The 25,897-nt window shown below is 39.2% G+C and overlaps 1 protein-coding gene across 2 annotated transcripts in view; it reads right to left on the reverse strand.

Moving 5' to 3' along the window:
* Positions 1–25,897, reverse strand: part of LOC117322144 — a 107,163-nt gene that overhangs the window by 45,669 nt on the left and 35,597 nt on the right. For both annotated transcript variants that reach the window (XM_033876920.1, XM_033876912.1), the window contains exons 3-5: positions 6,408–8,346; positions 6,007–6,258; positions 3,032–3,289 (exon numbers count right to left, since the gene is read on the reverse strand). In XM_033876920.1, the coding sequence (XP_033732811.1) occupies positions 3,032–3,289; positions 6,007–6,258; positions 6,408–8,346 (2,449 nt within the window). The remainder of the gene's footprint in view (positions 1–3,031; positions 3,290–6,006; positions 6,259–6,407; positions 8,347–25,897) is intronic.

Consider the following 25,897-nt stretch of genomic DNA (forward strand, 5'->3'; position numbering starts at 1 on the left):
CTACCAGGTATTCAGTATATAACATATTACATGGTATACCAGGTATTCAGTAGACAACATATTACAGGGTCTACCAGGTATTCAATAGACAACATATTACAGGGTCTACCAGGTATTCAGTAGACACCATATTACATGGTCTACCAGGTATTCAGTAGACAACATATTACAGGGTCTACCAGGTATTCAGTAGACAACATATTACAGGGTCTACCGGGTATTCAGTAGACAACATATTACATGGTCTACCAGGTATTCAGTATACAACATATTACAGGGTCTACCAGGTATTCAGTAGACACCATATTACAGGGTCTACCAGGTATTCAGTAAACAACATATTACAGGGTCTACCAGGTATTCAGTAGACAACATATTACAGGGTCTACCAGGTATTCAGTAGACACCATATTACAGGGTCTACCAGGTATTCAGTAGACAACATATTACAGGGTCTACCTGGTATTCAGTATATAACATATTACAGGGTCTACCAGGTATTCAGTAGACAACATATTACAGGGTCTACCAGGTATTCAGTAGACAACATATTACAGGGTCTACCAGGTATTCAGTAGACACCATATTACAGGGTCTACCAGGTATTCAGTAGACAACATATTACAGGGTCTACCAGGTATTCAGTAGACAACATATTACAGGGTCTACCAGGTATTCAGTAGACAACATATTACAGGGTCTACCAGGTATTCAGTAGACAACATATTACAGGGTCTACCAGGTATTCAGTACAGTCAAACCTGTCATATGTGACCTTCCAAGGGAGTCAATAAAAAAGGTCACATATGACAGGTGGTCTCTTAATCCAGGTTCAAAGAAAATTACCCGAAAAGGAAAGATCATAATTATTCTGCCACATATGTAAAATTTATCAGCTACAAGTATTAGTACATATATGAAAAGGAATGACCTCAGTCATCAATTAGATTGTGAATATAATCAAATCTGTAAGAGACCTTTTGAGGAAAACGAAAGAAAAACAAGAAGAAGAAAAAAGAAGAAAACTCACTATTCACTTAATGAAATAAAATGCTTATAATAATGGACAATAAAATATCCCCATTTCTACATATGTAGTACAATATTTATTTTTATAAATTTAATTCAGTTTCTTTTATTTTCATTAATATCTATATTTAAATTCTTTTAGCATGTTACAATAGAAACATTTTTATTTTAAAATACAAAAAAAAAATCAAAGAGTTTGAATGGCTAATTTGATTATTTTCAGTGCCGGATACATTTACCAAAAAAAAAAAAAAAAGTTTTTTTTTTTTTTTGCATTCCTGAATTCCTTGTCCGGACTTCCGTCCGGATTATTAGTCACGTAACTGCATTTCCTTCAGAACAATGGAGACGTTTTTAACTGGCAAATATCTGTTCTAATGTCTCAAAAAGAACATAAATTTCAGTTAAACAGTAAGTTGACTGTTTATTCACTCTTTTTCATACTTCCCAAGCAAATGTTTGTATTTTTATCAATCAAAATTTCGTGAAAATCGTCTGAATGGCGAAGACATTTTTTCGCCATCTTTCATTCTTTTGAAGTAAAGTACAGTTTCGTTCGTTTTTGGGTGTTATCAGGGCAAAGATAATAAATTCAGTACATTTTTTGAGACAGATTAAGACATTTCATGCATTTCTGAAGTATTTTTTTAATCTTTAAAAGCAGACAAATTTGTCCGGTTTCTTCTTGATTATGACTTCTGCTTCCGTTTTAAAACTCGGAAAGTCGCTGAAAAAGTCGCTTTTCAGCATTTGGGAGACGGAAATGATGGTCGTTAGTCGCGTCTGACAGGTAGTCGCTTAATTCAGGTCACTTGTATAGTAAATAACGTTGGGAGGAAAAAATACGGTCGCATATGACAGGAAGTCGTTTAATTCAGGTGGTCGCTAAGGCAGGTTTGACTGTATATAACATATTACATGGTATACCAGGTATTCAGTAGACAACATATTACAGGGTCTACCAGGTATTCAGTAGAAAACATATTACAGGGTCTACCAGGTATTCAGTAGACAACATATTACAGGGTCTACCAGGTATTCAGTATATAACATATTACAGGGTCTACCAGGTTCAACAGGCAGTAAAAACAAGAGATCCCAGAGGGATCTTGGCGCTTGGCGCCCACCATTGAACGATCTTGATAGGTTCCATGTCAGATTGATCTTTTCTCTATTTTTCCCTTCCTCTTACTAATCTGTAAAAATTGAGAAACATCCCTCTTGTACTTTTCAAACAAGGGGAACCTATATATGAAATTTCAGAAAGATCCCTTCATTACTTTCTGAGAAATAGCGATAACAAACTTCAATTGTCAAAATCCAACATGGCTGCCTGTCGCCCATGTTGTTTTCCGATTAGTCTCAAAATGCAATATGCATAACTAGGCACCGAGGGGAACCTAAATATGAAATTTCAGAAAGATCCCTTGATTACTTTCTGAGAAATAGTGATAACAAACTTCAACTGTCAAAATCCAAGATGGCTGCCCGTCGGCCATGTTGTTTTCCGATTGGTCTCAAAATGCAATATGCCTAACAAGGTACCAAGAGGAACCTACATATGAAATTTGAGAAAGATCCCTTCAGTACTTTCTGAGAAATAACGATAACAAACTTCAATTGTCAAAATACAAGATGGCTGCCTGTCAGCCATGTTGTTTTCCGATTGGTTTCAAAATGCAATATGCATAACTAGGCACCAAGAGGAACCTACATATGAAATTTCAGAAAGATCCCTTCAGTGCTTTCTGAGAAATAGCGATAACAAATTTCAATTGTCAAAATCCAAGATGGCTGCCTGTCGGCCATGTTGTTTTCCGATTGATCTCAAAATGCAATATGCATAACTTGGCACCAAGGGGAACCTATATATGAAATTTGAGAACGGACGGACCATGGACTACGGACGCAGGGCGATTTGAATAGCCCACCCTCTGATGATGGTGGGCTAAAAAGTTGATCATTTTTTAACACAATATTATGAAGGTCACTTGAACCTTACCTATTTCCTTTCTGCAGCGGACCTGGTTAAAGAAGGTCATGTCAATATTGGGTCGGTAGACAATGTCATCCTTGTTTTCATACAATGCACACTGACCACTGGAGGCAGAAAACTCAAATGCCACACACAGACCGGTCACCTGGGCCCGGTCACATGACTCGAGACACTCCTCCATGGTTCTAACCACGGTGAACGTCACGTCCATTCCCCACAGGATGGCTTCAACACCTTGTCGTTCCTCATACTCACAAAGGGTTCCTAGGGAACACAACATATTATAAGAGTTAATCTTATATCCTACTTTATGGGAGAAACTGTCACATTGTAAACATAGTGGATAGGTATTCCTTTTTTATTAATCCCACAATATATGCAATTTGTAAAATAGGTAAGCTCTGATGGAATATCCATCCAGCCTACCCATCATCATTACACAAGAGGAACACAGTGTGTCTTCCTAAAAGTACATGACATTGATATGTATATCCAGTCATTGAAGCTGACAGTATTAGGGGGTGCTGCTACACACAGTGTAATATGGATCACTACCAGGTGGCTACAGAGGCTTAGTTAATGATGACACACAACCTGACACACCTATATCAGATTTATTTTTGGTTTTCTACTTAAAATTAAACATTGTTTAAACGTCATCCTAGAGACAATGAGATTACTGAGAAAACCTAAAACATGTCTGGATATTGTTCTCCTTAGTTGTAAACACAATTACACAAGGACTTTATATGGACCTTGTGGAGCAGCGGTATTGTTAGAGACACAAATTGTCTATACGTTGGGAAACTGGTCGGATACAGAAAATCACCTCTGTCATCATGTACAGCTCGTGAATATTGGATTGTCTCCATCATCACGTACAGCTTATGAATATTGGATTGTCTCCGTCACCATGTACAGCTTATGAATATTGGATTGTCTCCGTCACCATGTACAGCTTATGAATATTGGATTGTCTCCGTCACCATGTACAGCTTATGAATATTGGATTGTCTCCGGCACCATGTACAGCTTATGAATATTGGATTGTCTCCGTTATCATGTACAGCTTATGAATATTGGATTGTCTCCGTCATCACGTACAGCTTATGAATATTGGATTGTCTCCGTCATCATGTACAGCTTATGAATATTGGATTGTGTCCGTCATCATGTACAGCTTATGAATATAGGATTGTCTCCGTCATCATGTACAGCTTATGAATATTGGATTGTGTCCGTTATCATGTACAGCTTATGAATATTGGATTGTCTCCGTTATCATGTACAGCTTATGAATATTGGATTGTCTCCGTCATCACGTACAGCTTATGAATATTAGATTGTCTCTGTCATCACATACAGCTTATGAATATTAGATTGTCTCCGTCCTCACGTACAGCTTATGAATATTGGATTGTCTCCGTCACCATGTACAGCTTGTGAATATTGGATTGTCTGTGTCACCATGTACAGCTTATGAATATTGGATTGTCTCCGTCACCATGTACAGCTTATGAATATTGGATTGTCTCCGTCACCACGTACAGCTTATGAATATCAGATTGTCTCCGTCATCATGTACAGCTTATGAATATTAGATTGTCTCCGTCATCATGTACATCTTATGAATATTGGATTGTCTCCGTCACCATGTACAGCTTATGAATATCAGATTGTCTCTGTCATCATGTACAGCTTATGAATATTGGATTGTCTCGGTCATCATGTACAGCTTATGAATATAGGATTGTCTCCGTCATCACATACAGCTTATGAATATTGGATTGTCTCATCACAAATGGCATATCTTTATATCTGCTATGGAATGTCACAATGATAATAACAAGTGAAGCTTTTCATATTGTCAAATTTCCATTTCTTGATGGTAGAATGCCTGCTTACCCTATCTAAGGTGTTGACTTTTCACTCTTGATACAATATTGAAGGGCTCACATGTTCACAATATGAAGATTTTTCAAAATAATTTTAAGATGAATGTCAACAGTAGATAAGAAAACTTACAACAGTCAATTTCCCAGAGAACCAGAATGATAAAGGCTACGGGGAAATTTAAAGATCATCTCCTTGGAAAACATTCTATTTCTATGTGTGATATGAAGTTCAATGTATTCAATACTGATAATAAGCTTTTTCTTGATGGTTTCATTGCCGTTACTCCCATTTCCATTTTGAAAACCTGAAATTACCTTAATTTAACCTTTACTTACAAGAGTCATTGACAAATGTCAAATGTCATTGATGAAATGAAGGATACTGACCCTATCAGATTAGCATGTGTCATTGACGAAATGAAGGATACTGACCCTATCAGATTAGCATGTGTCATTGACGAAATGGAGGATGCTGACCCTATCAGAATGACATGTGTCATTGATGAAATGAAGGATACTGACCCTATCAGAATGACAATGTGTCATGGATGAAATGGAGGATGCTGACCCTATCAGAATGACATGTGTCATTGATGAAATGAAGGATACTGACCCTATCAGAATGACATGTGTCATTGATGAAATGAAGGATACTGACCCTATCAGAATGACATGTGTCATTGATGAAATGAAGGATACTGACCCTATCAGAATGACATGTGTCATTGATGAAATGAAGGATACTGACCCTATCAGAATGACATGTGTCATTGATGAAATGAAGGATACTGACCCTATCAGATTAGCATGTGTCATTGATGAAATGAAGGATACTGACCCTATCAGAATGACATGTGTCATTGATGAAATGAAGGATACTGACCCTATCAGAATGACATGTGTCATTGATGAAATGGAGGATGCTGACCCTATCAGGATAAATAGTCTTATTGATCTTGGAACTTTTTCAAGTGTCTTAAAACTGTAAGACATCACATAGGAAATGTAAACAACAATTTGATTTGTACAAAATGTACCAAGACCATAGAAAACAACATCAAACTATCAGAAGCTTTATTGGAATACCTTGAAGGTGGTCGGGCTTGCTACCATCTCCAGCCTCGTGGTGGCTGAGGCAGCGAGCTTGGTGGTCAATCCTAATGTGATGGCCCTGGATACAGGCCTGTCTGTGTAGTTCACAGTGACTGGGGTAGAGCAGACCGTCTGTCCCACACACTGCCTTCTTGTGGCCCAGACACATAGTGTCCCCACCACAGGCACACACACCTTCCAGACATACTCGCCCTGTCGCACAATCACCATCCTCGTAACATGTCTCTGTAATAATCAAACATTGTATCATTTACTTGTTACTCATTACAACAAAATGACATTTGATTGGTTAAACATCCTCTGATACTGCAATAGCCGAGCCACAACACATCAACATTCTCCGATATTGTGTGATACAACCTTGGAATACTCACCATAGGACATAGATATTAGGTGTCCCTCAATTGTCTTCCTGTCCTGGATGGCTGTCACTGGGGTGACCTTGGTGGGTTTGGTGGTGGGTGGGTTTGGACTTGTTTGTGAGTCAAATGGAGTCCTGTATGGGTCCATTTCTGACTTCATTTCTAAGATTGGAGCCTGTACAGTGTTTGATGTCTCCTCTCCAGTGTGTATTTGTTGGGTGAGTCGTTGGAGGTTTATGTCCCCAGATTCATCAATAACAGGACCAAGGTCAGGTTTTAGATGTAGGCCTTCTGTGTCATCTTCTCCAAACATATTCATCTCTGCCAGGTTTCCCTCACCCTCAGTAAAAGGCATATCACCTTGCATCTGTTCATCATCCTTCTTGAACGACTTATCTTTACTTTGGTACATCTTATTAACAGTTTCTTTTTGATTTCTATAATTATTTAATCCTTTTCTATCTTCTGTTTTGAAGCTTTTGTTATCATCTTTTTTTCCGAATTTGTTGTGTTGTTCTTCATCATTTTTTTTAAAGTCCTTTTCATCCTCATTTCCAAATTTTTCTTTGGTATCTTGTTCAAATATTTTTTTGTCATCTTCTTCAAAACTATTGCTATTTGTTAACTTGAAGCTCTCCTCTTGTTTGTCTGCTTCCTTGAAACTCTTGTCTTGATCTGGCTCTCTTGATACCTTGAAGCTCTTGCCTTCTTTATCGGCTTCTTTAAAACTCTTGTTGTCTTCTTTGTCTGCTTCCTTGAAGCTCTTGTCTTTCTTATCTGCTTCCTTGAAACTCTTGTCTTGATCTGGCTTGGTTGATACCTTGAAGCTATTGTCTTTCTTATCTGCTTCTTTAAAACTGTTGTTGTCTTCTTTGTCTGCTTCCTTGAAACTATTGTCCTTATCTGCTTCCTTGAAACTCTTGTCTTGATCCGGCTCACTTAATACCTTGAAACTCTGGTCTTTTTTATCTTCTTCCCTAAAGCTTTGATCTTTCTTATCTGCCCCTTTGAAACTCTTGTCTTCATCTTGCTTGCTGGCTACCTTAAAACTCTTGTTTTGCTTATCTGCTTCTTTAAAACTGTTGTCTTTTCTATCTGCTTCTTTAAAACTGTTGTCTTTTCTATCTGGTTCCTTGAAACTCTCATCAGTTTCCTTTAAGCTGTGGGCTAGTCCTTCTTTGTCTGCCTCCTTAAAGTCCTCTTGTGTTTCCTTTAGGGGTGTCCTATTGTCTATGTTTTCCATTGCCTTTTTATTAGAATCCTTGCCAAAACCTTTCTTGTCTGCTCCTTTGAAACCTCTCCTGCTTTCTTCGAATTTTGCGTATGATCCACCAAAAATGCCATATGGATATTTTTTTCCATAAATTTCCTTCAGGAATCCTTCCATGGTCTCATCTGTGACCGTCTCTTCTCCGTTTGTTTGTTTCTTTTTGTCCGTCTTTGTCATCCCCTTTTCACCTCTTTTCAGTGCTTTCTCTTCTTTATCTCCGTTCATAGATGCCTTTGTTTTCTCCTTGCCATTCATTGCTGCTTTCTTATCATTTCCTTTATCATCAGGTACAGCTTTTTTCTCCTCTTTCCTTATCCCCTTTTCCTCAACGCTATCTTTGGATTGCTCATCCTTATCGCTTGCCTCATAGAACCTATCATTGTCTACTTTCTCTTTGCTTTCATCTTTCTTATCAACATTTTTTTCCTTTTCAAATTTTCTGTTTTCCTTTTCATCATCTGTATCAAACTTGGTTTCCTCCTGGCTTTCCTTGCTGTCCTTCTTCTCCTTATCATTATGGGGCGTGTCTACCGGAGGAGGAGGAGGATTAGGCATGCTTGGCCTGTATGACTTCTCTCGTTGTAACGGGTTGTCATCAATTGTATACAAAGGAGTATCATCGTAGCTGTAAACATGGTCTGCAGATGACCCATCCCAGGATTGACGTGAGCGCTTGTGTTTCTGAAAAGACAAAAAAAAATAAGTACATGTATTTTCTTACTCATTACTTATTCACAATACAGTCCACTTAATTTCAACTATTACATTCATTTGATAATTGAAAAGAGGAGTAAAGTATTTTGAAATTGTTACAATTTCAAGCGTTCCATGGGGCAAGTATCAATCACCCTCTAAGCTAATTAATTAGTAAAGATAGATATGTTAGTGTAGTCTAATTTTAGCACCTTTAGCAATATGACTATGCTACTACATTTTTATACATATTAGAAATAAAACATAGGTAAGTATTTTCATTTAGAATAAATGTTTTCATCAATGAAGAAATGTTTTCATCAATGAAGAAATGTTTTCATCCATGAAAAAATGATTTTATCAAAGAAGAAATATTTTCTTACAACAGTAACACTATTTCTGATTGCTTCTTGTCCAGAAGACATCTGGATGATAATGTTGATTAATTTAGATCAAGTTCATCAATATACATTCATCTTATTGGAAGTTTCAACTTTAATTAGCAAGAGATTTGCCAAATGCATGTGAATAACAACAAGGTTTCCAATGCCAAGCCTATATCTCTTATCCAAGTACAGAGTATATCCCTCATCCGAGTACTGAGAACCCGTCGATTAAAGATTTTAGTACATTTGATCCATGGTAGCCCTTCAACCCAGTATGCTACAGGCTGACCGGGCCTATCTTGTATTGAGAAGAAGTCATTTAAAGCTTTTAGCATATATGACCAGTGACCTTGAATATACGTGGGTCAAAGTCGTTTATTTGAACAAACTTGGTAGCCCTTCACCCAAATATAAGTTCTCTGGGTCTTCTGGTTATCAAGAAGTTGTTTAAATGGAAAAGTTAATGCTGAACAAACAGACAAGGTATGCTGCACTATCACATAAAAAACAGTCATTCCGGCAGGCAATCTAAAAATGAAGTTTAGGAATTTTTAGAAAGTATTAAAATGAAACTGAAGACTTAATAAATGACAGATGTGTAAGTATAAAAGATAGAGACAGACACATATTGGTATTACTCATCTTTCTACAAATTACAGGATAGATGTGTAATATTTCTATAAAAGTGTAACAATAACGCATTGTGTGACCGTAAAACCTGCAAGATGTGTACTAGGAATATTACTGACCAACGTTAGCCAATGTGTACTAGGGAGATTACTGACCAACATCAGTCAATTATTCCTACTGTTAGGAAAAGGCATCAAGGCACACATTTTTTTATTTTGCATATTGATTATTTCTGTGGAGATAAACAACTGTTGAAGACAGCAGTGACTCAATGATGAATCACACACATGTCATATACATACCCAGACTACATCAATGACAATTAGGACCACATACCAAGACTACACCAATGTTAATTAGCACCACATACCCACACTACACCAATGTTAATTAGGACCACATACCCACACTACACCACTGTTAATTAGGACCACATACCCACACTACACCACTGTTAATTAGGACCACATACCCAGACTACATCACTGTTAATTAGGACCACATACCCACACTACACCACTGTTAATTAGGACCACATACCCAGACTACATCACTGTTAATTAGGACCACATACCCACACTACACCACTGTTAATTAGGACCACATACCCACACTACATCACTGTTAATTAGGACCACATACCCACACTACACCACTGTTAATTAGGACCACATACCCAGACTACATCACTGTTAATTAGGACCACAAACCCACACTAAACCACTGTTAATTAGGACCACATACCCACACTACATCACTGTTAATTAGGACCACATACCCACACTACATCACTGTTAATTAGGACCACATACCCACACTACACCACTGTTAATTAGGACCACATACCCACACTACACCACTGTTAATTAGGACCACATACCCAGACTACATCACTGTTAATTAGGACCACATACCCACACTACACCACTGTTAATTAGGACCACATACCCACACTACATCACTGTTAATTAGGAACACATACCCACACTACACCACTGTTAATTAGGACCACATACCCACACTACACCACTGTTAATTAGGACCACATACCCAGACTACATCACTGTTAATTAGGACCACATACCCACACTACACCACTGTTAATTAGGAACACATACCCACACTACACCACTGTTAATTAGGACCACATACCCTCACTACACCACTGTTAATTAGGACCACATACCCAGACTACATCACTGTTAATTAGGACCACATACCCACACTACACCACTGTTAATTAGGACCACATACCCACACTACACCACTGTTAATTAGGACCACATACCCACACTACACCACTGTTAATTAGGACCACATACCCAGACTACATCACTGTTAATTAGGACCACATACCCACACTACACCACTGTTAATTAGGACCACATACCCACACTACACCACTGTTAATTAGGACCACATACCCACACTACACCACTGTTAATTAGAACCACATACCCAGGATACACCACTGTTAATTAGGACCACATACCCACACTACACCACTGTTAATTAGGAACACATACCAATTTTAATTAGGACCACATGGATGCCAATGTTATCAAAATATGCATATGGCCACTTCAGACAATATAAGTAGTTTTTTCCTATTTATTTTGATATTAAAGTACAGGATACAATTAAAGAAAATTTGGTTTTAGTAACAACAAGCCATTTTATGTAGGTTTACTAAGTATTTTATCCTCTTTTGTTCACTCGACTTTTATTGATGTTCCCATTGTACCATGCGTTACGGCCCCTGATGACCTACACAAACTACTGGTACTATCTGATTATCACAACACAAGTGGAAGGGTCAAACTTGCTCCTAAATCACATTAGCACTAGAAGCCTACAGACTTGGTACATCAATGGCTAAACTTCCTCAAATAAATCAACTTAAATGTCACTATCTAAACAAATTCTGCAGTGAGCTACAGACCAAATTGGATTATTCCTGATCAATATGTGCATAGGTACAAGTGCTTCAGCCAACTTTTATTTATCAAAGGTCAGCTGCCTAGAGCCTGAAAAAGTATGACATAGGTCCAAGTGCTTCCAACAACATCTATTGATCAAAGGCTAAACGAAGGTTCCTTAACTGAGATATAAATTCTGTAACCCTATCGACATTTTTAAGGAATGCTGATGAAATCAGAACCTGGTCATTTGATTAGTAGAGACTTTTGGTGACCACATGGTAGCAAATACAATCTGTATCACTTCACTTCGATTTTTTTCACCTTAGTATTACTAATGCAAGCAGAATCATTCTGGGGATTACAACAAGAGGCCCAGAGGACCTGTATCACTCACCTGGATATTTCAGCAATCATGGCAAAAATACATAACAATTATTTTTCTACCTTTTTTCGCTGCATCTTCTAACTATGGTTTAAACTAAATATGGACCAAATCCAGTCATTCTTCAAGGAGAAGGAATTAAGAGTTTTTTGTGTTTCGTTTTTGTTTTTGCAACATTTCCCCTATTAGGCCCCGCCGTTCAGGCCCCAAGGGAGTCACACCCTTCATTTATACAACATTAGATTTCCTTACTTTGTGACAAGTAGCAACCTACAGTCAGTACCAGCTACTAGGCAACTGCCCAACATAGGTTTCGAACTCGCAACCCAGAGGTGGAGGGCTAGTGATAAAGTGTCGGGACACCTTAACCACTCGGCCACCACGACCCCTTGGGAGTATGGATGGGAGTATAGATGGAACTTAATGGTGGATTAAATTAGGAGTATGGATGCTTCAGGATATGGTGGATTAAATTAGGAGTATGGATGCTTCAGGATTAAACGGTGGATGAAAATGGGAGTATGGTTTATTCAGGACTAAATGGTGGAGAAACTGAGAGTATGGATGGGAGTATAGATGGTTCAGGACTAAATGGTGGATTAAATTGAGAGTATTATGGATGGGAGTATAGATGGTTCAGGACTAAATGGTGGATTAAATTGAGAGTATTATGGATGGGAGTATAGATGGTTCAGGACTAAATGGTGGATTAAATTGAGAGTATGGATGGGAGTATAGATGGTCCAGGACTATATGATGGAATGGCAGTTGTAATGATTGAGCAGTACGATGTACAAACATCTTCCCCACACATGGCCACACAATGTCATGCTTTATTATTGCCATATGACAGTAATTGATATTCATAACAATCAATACAAACATAATGGCCGCTACACAAGTCTCATCAGGGTTAAAATCAATCCCTCTGTCTACCCCAAACAGGCACACTTGATGCTGCTGTCACGGTGATGGAGTGCCAGGGGCATTAACATTTAAAACACCAACATCAACATAGCACGCTGATTCATCTGGTTTATATTGTCTCAGTAAACTCGGTTTTAACACACTTCATTGTTTTAAGGTTTTAGGAAGAATCGCTGACCTTGTATGAACCTTGACCTAAATATCTGAAAGTGTCTTGTCTTTGTGTCATCCTCTGTCTGTGAAGGTTCCTACCATTAACCTTGAACAGGACCTGGAGACATCCAATTGTCATGGCAACATAATAATCAGTGTCTTAATTGGATGTTGTCCTGATTACATACTTGGTTGTTGTGGTAACGTGATAACTTGTCGTGGTTACATCAGGTATATATTTGGAATTATCCAAAAAACCTTATACTTACAAACAAATCCTCTAACAGTTCCAACATGTTATTATCCATTATCTATAGGCAAGCGATTACATATTCCAAAAACGTTAGTTACAGCTGTGAAATTAGATTTGCCAGTTGTGCCATTTTCGGTAGTGTAAATTGACTTTTATATATAGCAGGGCTTTCTCTAGGCCCTAATGACTTGCAGCGCTGGGTACCTACTGGATATTAAGCCTGTCAGGTCAGTGAAACATGAAATTTCTCGGTTGGAGCTGCTGAACAACCAACATTTTAATAATCTAGAATTAATGATTTCTGTTAATACTATTATTCTACTAAAACAAAACACAAAAATGTGAATATTGACTGTTTTTCAGAAAATTCTATTAAGTTTACTGTTTCCAATTTAAGGAAGCTGTCAGAATTAAATCACCAGCATAAATCAATGCAGGGCAGAAAACAGTTACTCAGTAACTATTTTAAAATTGAAACTCTATAACAACTACACAATGTTCTCAACATCCAGTCGCTTTGTCAGCAATGTTGAATTGAAATCCTCTGAACACTGATGACTCTTTTATCAAAATAATTCACAACCTTTACTACAATCTGTTTTGCTCGATCAAGTAATAATTGGCAGGGTTTCTCAAATTGCCTGTTTTTCCAACATGGTCCAGTATTTAGCAAGTCAATTTAATTCATAGAAAATAGTGCACAACAGAATACATTTCTCGTTACAACTGTCATGGAGCCTCCATTTACTGACAAGAGTGACAACACTGAACACCCAATTGCCAAGAACATCTCGATAACTGTGTTGATATGCTGTACCATTTGGTTGGCTGTAACAAGAACATCTCAATAACTGTTGTTACAAGGACATCTCGATAACTGTTGTTACAAGGACATCTCGATAACTGTTGTCACAAGGACATCCAAATGTATTGTTAGAATGAAATGACTAATGTAAGTCTTTGTAGAATGTTGTTTTTATCATGCCAAACATTTGTGTATCAAATGGAAATATATATATTAATGGATATTTAACTTCCAGATAATGGGACTTACATCATATTAACTGTACAATATTCCTTACTCGTCTGACTAGAGCACCTGACCTAACATCTCGGAGTAACCGTTTAACGAGTCTGACTAGAGCACCTGACCTAACATCTCTGAGTAACCGTTTAACGAGTCTGACTAGAGCACCTGACCTAACATCTCTGAGTAACCGTTTAACGAGTCTGACTAGAGCACCTGACCTAACATCTCTGAGTAACCGTTTAACGAGTCTGACTAGAGCACCTGACCTAACATCTCGGAGTAACAGTTTAACGAGTCTGACTAGAGCACCTAACCTAACATCTCTGAGTAACCGTTTAATGAGTCTGACTAGAGCACCTGACCTAACATCTCTGAGTAACCGTTTAACGAGTCTGACTAGAGCACCTGACCTAACATCTCTGAATAACATTTTAACGAGTCTGACTAGAGCACCTGACCTAACATCTCTGAGTAACAGTTTAACGAGTATGACTAGAGCACCTGACCTAACATCTCTGAGTAACAGTTTAACGAGTCTGACTAGAGCACCTGACCTAACATCTCTGAGTAACAGTTTAACGAGTATGACTAGAGCACCTAACCTAACATGTAGTATCACCTGTATCAGACGAGTATAATTATTCTCTGAGTAACAGTTTAACGAGTCTGACTAGAGCACCTGACCTAACATCTCTGAGTAACAGTTTAACGAGTCTGACTAGAGCACCTGACCTAACATCTCTGAGTAACAGTTTAACGAGTCTGACTAGAGCACCTGACCTAACATCTCTGAGTAACAGTTTAACGAGTCTGACTAGAGCACCTGACCTAACATCTCGGAGTAACCGTTTAACGAGTCTGACTAGAGCACCTGACCTAACATCTCTGAGTAACAGTTTAACGAGTCTGACTAGAGCACCTGACCTAACATCTCGGAGTAACAGTTTAACGAGTCTGACTAGAGCACCTGACCTAACATCTCGGAGTAACAGTTTAACGAGTCTGACTAGAGCACCTGACCTAACATGTAGTATCACCTGTATCAGACGAGTATAATTATTCTCTGAGTAACAGTTGAACGAGTCTGACTAGAGCACCTGACCTAACATCTCTGAGTAACAGTTGAACGAGTCTGACTAGAGCACCTGACCTAACATGTAGTATCACCTGTATTAGACCAGTATAATTATTCTCTGAGTAACAGTTTAACGAGTCTGACTAGAGCACCTGACCTAACATGTAGTATCACCTGTATTAGACGAGTATAATTATTCTCTGAGTAACAGTTGAACGAGTCTGACTAGAGCACCTGACCTAACATGTAGTATCACCTGTATCAGACTAGTATAATTATTCTCTGAGTAACAGTTTAACGAGTCTGACTAGAGCACCTGACCTAACATGTAGTACACACCTGTATCAGACGAGTATAATTATTCTCTGAGTAACAGTTTAACGAGTCTGACTAGAGCACCTGACCTAACATCTCCGAGTAACAGTTTAACGAGTCTGACTAGAGCACCTGACCTAACATGTAGTATCACCTGTATCAGACGAGTATAATTATTCTCTGAGTAACAGTTTAACGAGTGTCAAATAAAAATCTATGTAATCAGTGACATTGCATGTCAAATGTATATTGGATTTGAGCAGAAGAATCAATACTTGTGGAGGGTTCCATGTCCTTGTATAAATATCTTGGTAAAGATAAGTACAACAGCAAGGACCCTGTAGTTAACAAATAAGTCTATCAAAGTTCGCCGGCTAAACTGAGACCATTAAGTTAATAAGTTTGGTGAAAATCATCTATTTTCTAGAACCGGACAAATGATTCTTTATCCTGAGGGAGTAGTTCATCAGGTATAGGACTGGATCAGTTGTGGAAAGAATCCTTCACCATAGCGAGAGATTAGTTTTATCTTCCCTAGGGATCAGACCATCTATCATGGAATAGGTAATCACATCATCTCCTGGGAAATGATCACAGAGAGACATCCCTCTCCCTATCTCCAATAAGATATATATATGTGTGAGACTGCGATATCTACCTTTTACCTTAGTGACATCCCTCTCCCTATCTCCAATAAGATATATATGTGTGAGACTGTGATATCTACCTTAGTGACATCCCTCTCCCTATCTCCAATAAGATATATATGTGTGAGACTGTGATATCTACCTTAGTGACATCCCTCTCCCTATCTCCAATAAGATATATATATGTGTGAGACTGTGATATCTACCTTTTACCTTAGTGACATCCCTCTCCCTATCTCCTATAAGATATATATATATATGTGAGACTGTGATATCTGACTTTTACCTTAGTGACATCCCTCTCCCTATCTCCAATAAGATATATATATGTGAGACTGTGATATCTACCTTTTACCTTAGTGACATCCCTCTCCCTATCTCCAATAAGATATATATGTGTGAGACTGTGATATCTACCTTTTACCTTAGTGACATCCCTCTCCCTATCTCCAATAAGATATATATATGTGAGACTGATATATCTACCTTTTACCTTAGTGACATCCCTCTCCCTATCTCCAATAAGATATATATATATGTGAGACTGTGATATCTACCTTTTACCTTAGTGACATCCCTCTCCCTATCTCCAATAAGATATATATATGTATGAGACTGTGATATCTACCTTTTACCTTAGTGACATCCCTCTCCCTATCTCCAATAAGATATATATGTGTGAGACTGTGATATCTACCTTTTACCTTAGTGACATCCCTCTCCCTGTCTCCAATAAGATATATATGTGTGAGACTGTGATATCTACCTTTTACCTTAGTGACATCCCTCTCCCTATCTCCAATAAGATATATATATGTGTGAGACTGTGATATCTGACTTTTACCTTAGTGACATCCCTCTCCCTATCTCCAATAAGATATATATGTGTGAGACTGTGATATCTACCTTTTACCTTAGTGACATCCCTCTCCCTATCTCCAATAAGATATATATGTGTGAGACTGTGATATCTACCTTTTACCTTAGTGCCATCCCTCTCCCTATCTCCAATAAGATATATATGTGTGAGACTGTGATATCTACCTTTTACCTTAGTGACATCCCTCTCCCTATCTCCAATAAGATATATATATGTGTGAGACTGTGATATCTACCTTAGTGACATCCCTCTCCCTATCTCCAATAAGATATATATGTGTGAGACTGTGATATCTACCTTTTACCTTAGTGACATCCCTCTCCCTATCTCCAATAAGATATATATGTGTGAGACTGTGATATCTACCTTTTACCTTAGTGCCATCCCTCTCCCTATCTCCAATAAGATATATATGTGTGAGACTGTGATATCTACCTTTTACCTTAGTGACATCCCTCTCCCTATCTCCAATAAGATATATATATGTGTGAGACTGTGATATCTACCTTAGTGACATCCCTCTCCCTATCTCCAATAAGATATATATGTATGTGAGACTGTGATATCTACCTTTTACCTTAGTGACATCCCTCTCCCTATCTCCAATAAGATATATATGTGTGAGACTGTGATATCTACCTTAGTGACATCCCTCTCCCTATCTCCAATAAGATATATATGTATGTGAGACTGTGATATCTACCTTTTACCTTAGTGACATCTCTCTCCCTGTCTCCAATAAGATATATATATGTGAGACTGTGATATCTACCTTAGTGACATCCCTCTCCCTATCTCCAATAAGATATATATGTGTGAGACTGTGATATCTACCTTTTACCTTAGTGACATCCCTCTCCCTATCTCCAATAAGATATATATATGTGTGAGACTGTGATATCTACCTTTTACCTTAGTGACATCCCTCTCCCTATCTCCAATAAGATATATATATGTGTGAGACTGTGATATCTACCTTTTACCTTAGTGACATCCCTCTCCCTATCTCCAATAAGATATATATATATGTGTGACTGTGATATCTACCTTAGTGACATCCCTCTCCCTATCTCCAATAAGATATATATATGTGTGAGACTGTGATATCTGACTTTTACCTTAGTGACATCCCTCTCCCTATCTCCAATAAGATATATATATATGTGAGACTGTGATATCTACCTTTTACCTTAGTGACATCTCTCTCCCTATCTCCAATAAGATATATATATGTGTGAGACTGTGATATCTACCTTTTACCTTAGTGACATCCCTCTCCCTATCTCCAATAAGATATATATATGTGTGAGACTGTGATATCTACCTTTTACCTTAGTGACATCCCTCTCCCTATCTCCAATAAGATATATATATGTGTGAGACTGTGATATCTACCTTTTACCTTAGTGACATCCCTCTCCCTATCTCCAATAAGATATATATATGTGTGAGACTGTGATATCTACCTTTTACCTTAGTGACATCCCTCTCCCTATCTCCAATAAGATATATATATGTGAGACTGTGATATCTACCTTTTACCTTAGTGACATCCCTCTCCCTATCTCCAATAAGATATATATATGTATGAGACTGTGATATCTACCTTTTACCTTAGTGACATCCCTCTCCCTATCTCCAATAAGATATATATATGTGAGACTGTGATATCTACCTTTTACCTTAGTGACATCTCTCTCCCTATCTCCAATAAGATATATATATATGTGAGACTGTGATATCTGACTTTTACCTTAGTGACATCCCTCTCCCTATCTCCAATAAGATATATATATGTGTGAGACTGTGATATCTACCTTTTACCTTAGTGACATCCCTCTCCCTATCTCCAATAAGATATATATATGTGAGACTGTGATATATCTACCTTTTACCTTAGTGACATCCCTCTCCCTATCTCCAATAAGATATATATATATGTGTGAGACTGTGATATCTACCTTTTACCTTAGTGACATTCCTCTCCCTATCTCCTATAAGATATATATATATGAGACTGTGATATCTGACTTTTACCTTAGTGACATCCCTCTCCCTATCTCCAATAAGATATATATATGTGAGACTGTGATATCTACCTTTTACCTTAGTGGTATGTATACCTGTCTGATAATGACTGTTGTTGTGTCCCCGTGTGTGGTACACAGACATCTTTGTTTTTATGTCTTTGTGCCATATATTAGATCTAATTACAGTGTAGGCAGAAATACAAATTGTACTTCAGTGGTATAATATTTAGTCAGGACGAAGTGAACCAAGGGAGGTAATAAAGTACCTAGTGAAATTCTAATTAAGTTGAATGCTTAACTCATGTGTAATTTATTCTAATTCTTTGTTTTCCAAAGATTCAGTTGAGAAATATATTGAGTCTCATAAGTAATACTTTGTATATAACATTGCTGCTGATTTCAATCTGTAATCTGCGTTCAGCATCAGCAGTCAACGTCACCGATTCTCGTGTGTTACTTTCGGTTTGATTGGAATGTATATGAGTGTGACGTAATTGTGAAAGTTATTGTATACCTGTTTGACCAGTTACAAACTGACCTCTGACACCTGTCGCATTGTACATGATTTCCCATGTTATTGCTTTTTTCACTATCATTTCCTTCTTTTCTATCTAAGCTGCTCCTCGTAGAGGTAACATCAATATCGCCAGATAGATATGAACCACAGAGTTAAATGACCGATTGTATAATCCCCGGTACCACATACAGGGTTACACAACACTGAGTCAATGTCTGGCCTCGCCCAACACACCACAGTGAGTCAGTGTCTGACCTCGCCCCACACACCACAGTGAGTCAGTGTCTGACCTCACCCCACACACCACAGTGAGTCAGTCTGACCTCGCCCCACACACCACAGTGAGTCAGTGTCTGACCTCACCCCACACACCACAGTGAGTCAGTGTCTGACCTCGCCCCACACACCACAGTGAGTCAGTGTCTGACCTCGCCCCACACACCACAGTGAGTCAGTGTCTGACCTCGCCCCACACACCACAGTGAGTCAGTGTCTGACCTCGCCCCACACACCAGTGAGTCAGTGTCTGACCTCGCCCCACACACCACAGTGAGTCAGTGTCTGACCTCGCCCCACACACCACAGTGAGTCAATGTCTGACCTCGCCCCACACACCACAGTGAGTCAGTCTGACCTCGCCCCACACACCACAGTGAGTCAGTGTCTGACCTCACCCCACACACCACAGTGAGTCAATGTCTGACCTCGCCCCACACACCACAGTGAGTCAGTGTCTGACACTGCCCCACACACCACAGTGAGTCAGTGTCTGACACTGCCCCACACACCACAGTGAGTCAGTGTCTGACACTGCCCCACACACCACAGTGAGTCAGTGTCTGACCTCACCCCACACACCACAGTGAGTCAGTGTCTAACACTGCCCCACACACCACAGTGAGTCAGTGTCTGACACTGCCCCACACACCACAGTGAGTCAGTGTCTGACCTCGCCCCACACACCACAGTGAGTCAGTGTCTGACACTGCCCCACACACCACAGTGAGTCAATGTTTAACACTGCCCCACACACCACAGTGAGTCAGTGTCTGACTCTACCCGACACACCACAGTGAGTCAGTGTCTGACCTCACCCCACACACCACAGTGAGTCAATGTCTAACACTGCCCCACACACCACAGTGAGTCAATGTCTGACACTGCCCCACACACCACAGTGAGTCAGTGTCTGACCTCACCCCACACACCACAGTGAGTCAATGTCTAACACTGCCCCACACACCACAGTGAGTCAATGTCTGACACTGCCCCACACACCACAGTGAGTCAGTGTCTGACCTCACCCCACACACCACAGTGAGTCAATGTCTAACACTGCCCCACACACCACAGTGAGTCAATGTCTGACACTGCCCCACACACCACAGTGAGTCAATGTCTAACACTGCCCCACACACCACAGTGAGTCAATGTCTGACACTGCCCCACACACCACAGTGAGTCAGTGTCTGACCTCACCCCACACACCACAGTGAGTCAATGTCTAACACTGCCCCACACACCACAGTGAGTCAATGTCTAACACTGCCCCACACACCACAGTGAGTCAGTGTCTGACTCTACCCGACACACCACAGTGAGTCAGTGTCTGACCTCACCCCACACACCACAGTGAGTCAATGTCTAACACTGCCCCACACACCACAGTGAGTCAATGTCTAACACTGCCCCACACACCACAGTGAGTCAGTGTCTGACTCTACCCTGTTATCATAATCGTTTTTGGATCATAATGACACGTATCCTATCAGTGTGAAACAGGAACTTATTTCTGAAAGTTGACTGTACAACAATGTGTAGAATGAATGTAAAGAAAACTGTATGACATCATCATTAGTCATATCACCCGTGACCCAGCATTGTCTGCCAACTTGATTAAACATTTATTTCACACTGGCTGGTAAGGTTTCTGCTGCTAACAAATCAAATTACTACAAAAGCAACACATGTTGTAGATGATCTTGAATGGTTTTCTATTCATGTATTTTAATGTGACACGCTGTAGAAGTCTGAATTTAATATGGAGACTTCTGTACTAGATATCTCATCAACAGGTAGGGTCACCAAGACACTCATACCTGTTCTACCTGGTATTCAGTAGAAAATATATCACAGAGTCTACAAGGTATTCAGTATATAACATATTACAGGGTCTACCAGGTATTCAGTAGACAACATATTACAGGGTCTACAAGGTATTCAGTATATAACATATTACAGGGTCTACCAGGTATTCAGTAGAAAATATATCACAGAGTCTACCAGGTATTCAGTATATAACATATTACAGGGTCTACCAGGTATCAGTAGACAACATATTACAGGGTCTACCAGGTATTCAGTATATAACATATTACAGGGTCTACCAGGTATTCAGTAGACACCATATTACAGGGTCTACCAGGTATTCAGTAGACAACATATTACAGGGTCTACCAGGTATTCAGTAGACAACATATTACAGGGTCTACCAGGTATTCAGTATATAACATATTACATGGTATACCAGGTATTCAGTAGACAACATATTACAGGGTCTACCAGATTTTAATTAACATATGTCAAAAAGTTAATAGGAAGTTAAAAACTTTAAAGGTTGGAGGAAAATAACTAGCTTGATCTGAACATGGCAACATCACGCCATGCCATAGTATACATCAGTAATTAAAAAACATCAAAACATTAAAGCGAATGACAAAGGTTTCAATACAGTGTGTTGTATCAAGAGATTTAACTAGCTGAATGTTTAAGTAATGATTTGTCATAACTTTGATCTGTTCCAAGAACTGTTACACTGCAGATTATGACATAATGATGATTTATTACAAATTCTGTCATCTCTCTGCAATTTTGTTTCTCTGAATAGCCTCAAAATAAAAAATGCACAAGCAGTCAGATCAAGGGAAAACCGCATATGATATTTAAGAAATATCCTTCTAGAACTTTCCGAGAAATAGTATAAACTGTTTGAGAATGGAGGAACAAGAACTAGACATGAGGTACCATGAGCCACAGTGTATTTGATTAGACCACCGCCATCGGTTGTTGGGTTACCAGGTAGTCATTTATAAAACAGAATCAGTTTTGATTAGTCATCAATTGCTCCAGCTAGCCCATACACACTGGTGAAGCCTGTGTCCATCTTTAATAAACATTTGAACACAATGCTGTTTTACAGAACCTTGTACAATGTGTGTGTGTGATGCTGGAACTCTGCCAGTACCAATATCACAGATAATGTTATCATAGTACAGTGTAAACCACACAAAAAACCCTGTTTTTAGTCAGGAACAATAACAAACGAGACACACAGCTCTGATAAAGGTCTATTAGAGAATCTACCAAACCTTTATTGGATTGACGGAATGTCTTTAAAATCAATGAGTATATGCCATGTACATCACAGCAAAATATCCCTGTCTATGTCAGTACACTGCAGTAAAATATCACCATTTCTGCAAAATGATGCTTCCAGCAGCTTTGAAAATTCAATAACTAGCATTGTTTGTACCCCTCATGTATTGATCAGTTTCCCTGTGGCAGACCTAAGCTGTTTGGACTAACAGTTTTTAATTTCTACATGATCTCATGAATGCTGCACATTCTGGAGACATTGATAATAACTGGCTACAGGCATATATACTCAACAGTTGTCTGTCCCATCGACCAGCTAACACTGACGCACAACAGTCTTCAATCAGCCTCCATGACTGTCAATTAATTAAGTCTCTATGATCAATATTTAGTGAGAGAAACTGATCCAATAAAATCAATCCTACCCTCATTTTTACAATTCTATTTCATAATGGAGTTGTTGGGAGCTGATTTTAGTGATGGAGCTGATTAAGTGTATGTGTACTGAACACTTGTCATTTGTAACACAAGCCAGTCACACAAATGTACCTTCTATACAGAAGAGCTATAGGAAATACTCATTTTAGGTAAATTGTCACCTAATTTAGTCAATATCAGCACATTTAGGAAACAAAAACATGAAAAATGTAAAGCCATATTGAATTGTCACAATAAAACACACTGTGTAAAAGGCTCACACATATGTCAGAACACCATTAGGTAGACAAAACTCCACAGATAATCATCTAATTGGAAAATAAATTGCAAGTGCATAACACCATTGGGTTCTGATCAAGTTCAAAAGAGCAGGTTGCAAGAGACAAATGTTTGAAAGAACAAAACATCATAGAAGTGGCATATCAAATAATGCCATCAAAGAGAAAATTAAACTGTAAGCACACAACTTTCTTAGGTAATGATCATGTACACCAAGTTTAATCATATTTTTTTGAGGGAACAGGTGGTATATGATTCTTCAGACAATCTTCTAGGAAAGCAATATCTAAGTTACACAACTCAACAAAGATTGAAAAATAAAGCACATCTTCTTGCAGTGCCGGTTCATGTTTACATAAAGAACTGACCATGTATATTTTGATTGGCTCAGTTCCAGATGTTCAGGACCAGTTGTACATTTCAGGTGAAAGATGTACAGCCAGCCAGATCTCGGAGGAAACGTAAAATATGACGGGCGAACATTTGTATACCTTTTATTCATGTCGTTATAGCACCCATGTATCACAGTTATAAATAAGGTGGGAAGATTTTTGGAAATACCTGACATATCTTTTGCTGTTGAAGTATATCAGGGCATTAACTCTCTGATCAATAACATTATGGAAGTCACATTTGCAGATAGATTTCAATGTATGCAAATTCTTAACCAGTTAAAAGACTGAAAAATATATATTCTGCTAAGATCTGTACTCCAGGCAGAAGCCCAAAGAGTTAGACTCCAGTCAGAAATGAGGATCCAAGATGGCACCTGGACTAGTTGCCTGTACCGCAGCTCTTGTAGTTATATATTGCCGTTTTATGCACTCCCCCAGCGTTATTCAAGGATCCCCAATCCCACACAGTGAACATGAGTGTCCCTGTTACAGAACTAGATTGCCGTTTGCATAACGATGAGAAGGCCATCTACATGTATATTTTATACACATGTCACCAACTCACTGACTTCTACTCACGATACCCCTTCCACTGACTTCTACTCATGATACCCCTTCCACTGACTTCTACTCATGATATCCCTTCCACTGACTTGTATCCATGATACCCCTTCCACCGACTTCTACTCACGATACCCCTTCCACTGACTTGTATCCATGATACCCCTTCCACTGACTTCTACTCACGATACCCCTTCCACCGACTTCTACTTACGATACCCCTTCCACCGACTTCTACTCACGATACACCTTCCACCGACTTCTACTCACGATACCCCTTCCACTGACTTGTATCCATGATACCCCTTCCACTGACGTCAACTCACGATACCCCTTCCACTGACTTCTACTCACGATACCCCTTCCACTGACTTCTACTCACGATACCCCTTCCACTGACTTCTACTCACGATACACCTTCCACTGACTTGTATCCACGATACACCTTCCACTGACTTCTACTCACAATACCCCTTCCACCGACTTCTACTCACGATACCCCTTCCACTGACTTCTACTCACGATACGCCTTCCACCGACTTCTACTCACGATACCCCTTCCACTGACATCTACTCACGATACCCCTTCCACCAACTTCTACTCATGATATCCCTTCCACTGACTTGTATCCATGATACCCCTTCCACCGACTTCTACTCACGATACCCCTTCCACTGACTTGTATCCATGATACCCCTTCCACTGACTTCTACTCACGATACCCCTTCCACCGACTTCTACTTACGATACCCCTTCCACCGACTTCTACTCACGATACACCTTCCACCGACTTCTACTCACGATACCCCTTCCACTGACTTGTATCCATGATACCCCTTCCACTGACGTCAACTCACGATACCCCTTCCACTGACTTCTACTCACGATACCCCTTCCACTGACTTCTACTCACGATACCCCTTCCACTGACTTCTACTCACGATACACCTTCCACTGACTTGTATCCACGATACACCTTCCACTGACTTCTACTCACAATACCCCTTCCACCGACTTCTACTCACGATACCCCTTCCACTGACTTCTACTCACGATACGCCTTCCACCGACTTCTACTCACGATACCCCTTCCACTGACATCTACTCACGATACCCCTTCCACCAACTTCTACTCACGATACCCCTTCCACTGACTTCTACTCATGATACCCCTTCCACTGACTTCTATTCACGATACACCTTCCACTGACTTGTATCCACGATACACCTTCCATCGACTTCTACTCACGATACCCCTTCCACTGACTTCTACTCATGATACCCCTTCCACTGACTTCTACTTACGATACCCCTTCCACTGACTTTTACTCACAATACCCCTT

This window comes from Pecten maximus, chromosome 1 (genome assembly GCF_902652985.1).
Source record: "Pecten maximus chromosome 1, xPecMax1.1, whole genome shotgun sequence".
Classification (NCBI taxonomy): Eukaryota; Metazoa; Mollusca; class Bivalvia; order Pectinida; family Pectinidae; genus Pecten; species Pecten maximus.